Below are 1,241 nucleotides of genomic sequence, written 5' to 3'. Positions count from 1 at the left end.
CTAAACCTCTGTCCTGAGAACGTTTGATTAGTGTAGAGGGGGCTTTACCCTGTATCTAACCCCGTGCTGTCCCTGTGCGAGGGTGATCGATCTGTGGGGGCGGGGGCGACGGTGTGGAGCGATCGGCCGCGACCTATTTTCACAGGATCCGGTCGTCCTCGTGAAACCCCGTTGGATGCTGCGTACCTCCCCGATCCCACCCTGCTCCGACTGATCTGAGATAACAAGGTGCGGAGCTGGACGAGCGCAGAGGGCCAGGCAGCGCCAGAGGAGCAGGAAAGCCGACGTTTCGGGTCTGGACCCTTCTTCAGAAAACGCTCTGATTCCTGCTCCTCTGATGCTGCTCAGCCTGCTGCGTTCCTCCAGCTCCGCACCTTGTTACCTCCGATTCTCCAGCCTCGGCAGCTCCTGCGATCTCCGTCTGATCTGATTTTGTTTGTGTGTAGACTTGCCAAACTCCTTACACGAGCTGCACTTGGATCACAACAACATTGAAGCGATCGAGCTGGAAGATCTGATTCGTTATAACCACATACAGAGGTAGGTTTGCGCGCTGCTCCAGCGACCCGAGTCCTCGTCGACAGTCAGCAATTTGCGGAACACCCCCGAGCGTGCTGCAACTCCTTTTTATTTAACGTTTTGCCTCCCTCGCAGGGTTCAAGTCCACCTCAAATCAACTGATTTACGGCCCTGTGTCTCTTGCTTTAAAGCTGCCCCCATTTCAGCAGCTAATCTGCCTCCTGCTCCCCCCAACCCCCACCTCCACCACCAGCACCATCCCATAACTCGTTTGGGATCCTTCCGTTTGTCCTGATTTTCGAGTGACAGGCCTGCTTTCCCCCTGTTCTGCGGGGACGCTCCTCACCAACAAGGTCCAGGGGGTTTGTAAGCTGCCCCGCACCCACCCCCCCCCCCCCCGCCTCTAGTGGTCAGGGTCTGCAACTGCCGCGTGACAGTTTACATAGAAAATTATAATGGTCGAATGGGAAAGGGGAAAAGAAATGACGCCAGGGGAGGGATATCCAGATTAGTTTTGGTCATGGTATTTTCTTTCTGGACACAGTTACAGGTTTAATGCATAGTTTGCCATTCACGTCAACAAGAAAATTTAAGTAAGTTGTAAGAAAGGTATAGCTGTAACTATTATGAATGCCAACGCTGGATGGAGCAACTAGAGCAGACACAGTCCTGTCCTTTTCCCCTAGTCCACAACCGCACCGCCCCCCCACCCTGCCCACAAC

The 1,241-nt window shown here is 54.1% G+C and overlaps 1 protein-coding gene across 1 annotated transcript in view; it reads left to right on the top strand.

The window, feature by feature from the left end:
• LOC125487751 (biglycan-like) overlaps positions 1-1,241 on the top strand; it is a 3,168-nt gene that overhangs the window by 466 nt on the left and 1,461 nt on the right. The window contains exon 2 of the mRNA XM_048619948.1: positions 447-540. Within this exon, the coding sequence (XP_048475905.1) occupies positions 447-540 (94 nt within the window). The remainder of the gene's footprint in view (positions 1-446; positions 541-1,241) is intronic.

Source organism: Rhincodon typus, chromosome 44, assembly GCF_021869965.1.
Source record: "Rhincodon typus isolate 14 chromosome 44, sRhiTyp1.1, whole genome shotgun sequence".
NCBI classification, from domain to species: Eukaryota; Metazoa; Chordata; class Chondrichthyes; order Orectolobiformes; family Rhincodontidae; genus Rhincodon; species Rhincodon typus.
The sequence above is the reverse complement of the archived record's forward strand: the minus strand, read 5'-3'. Positions and strand labels throughout refer to the sequence as shown.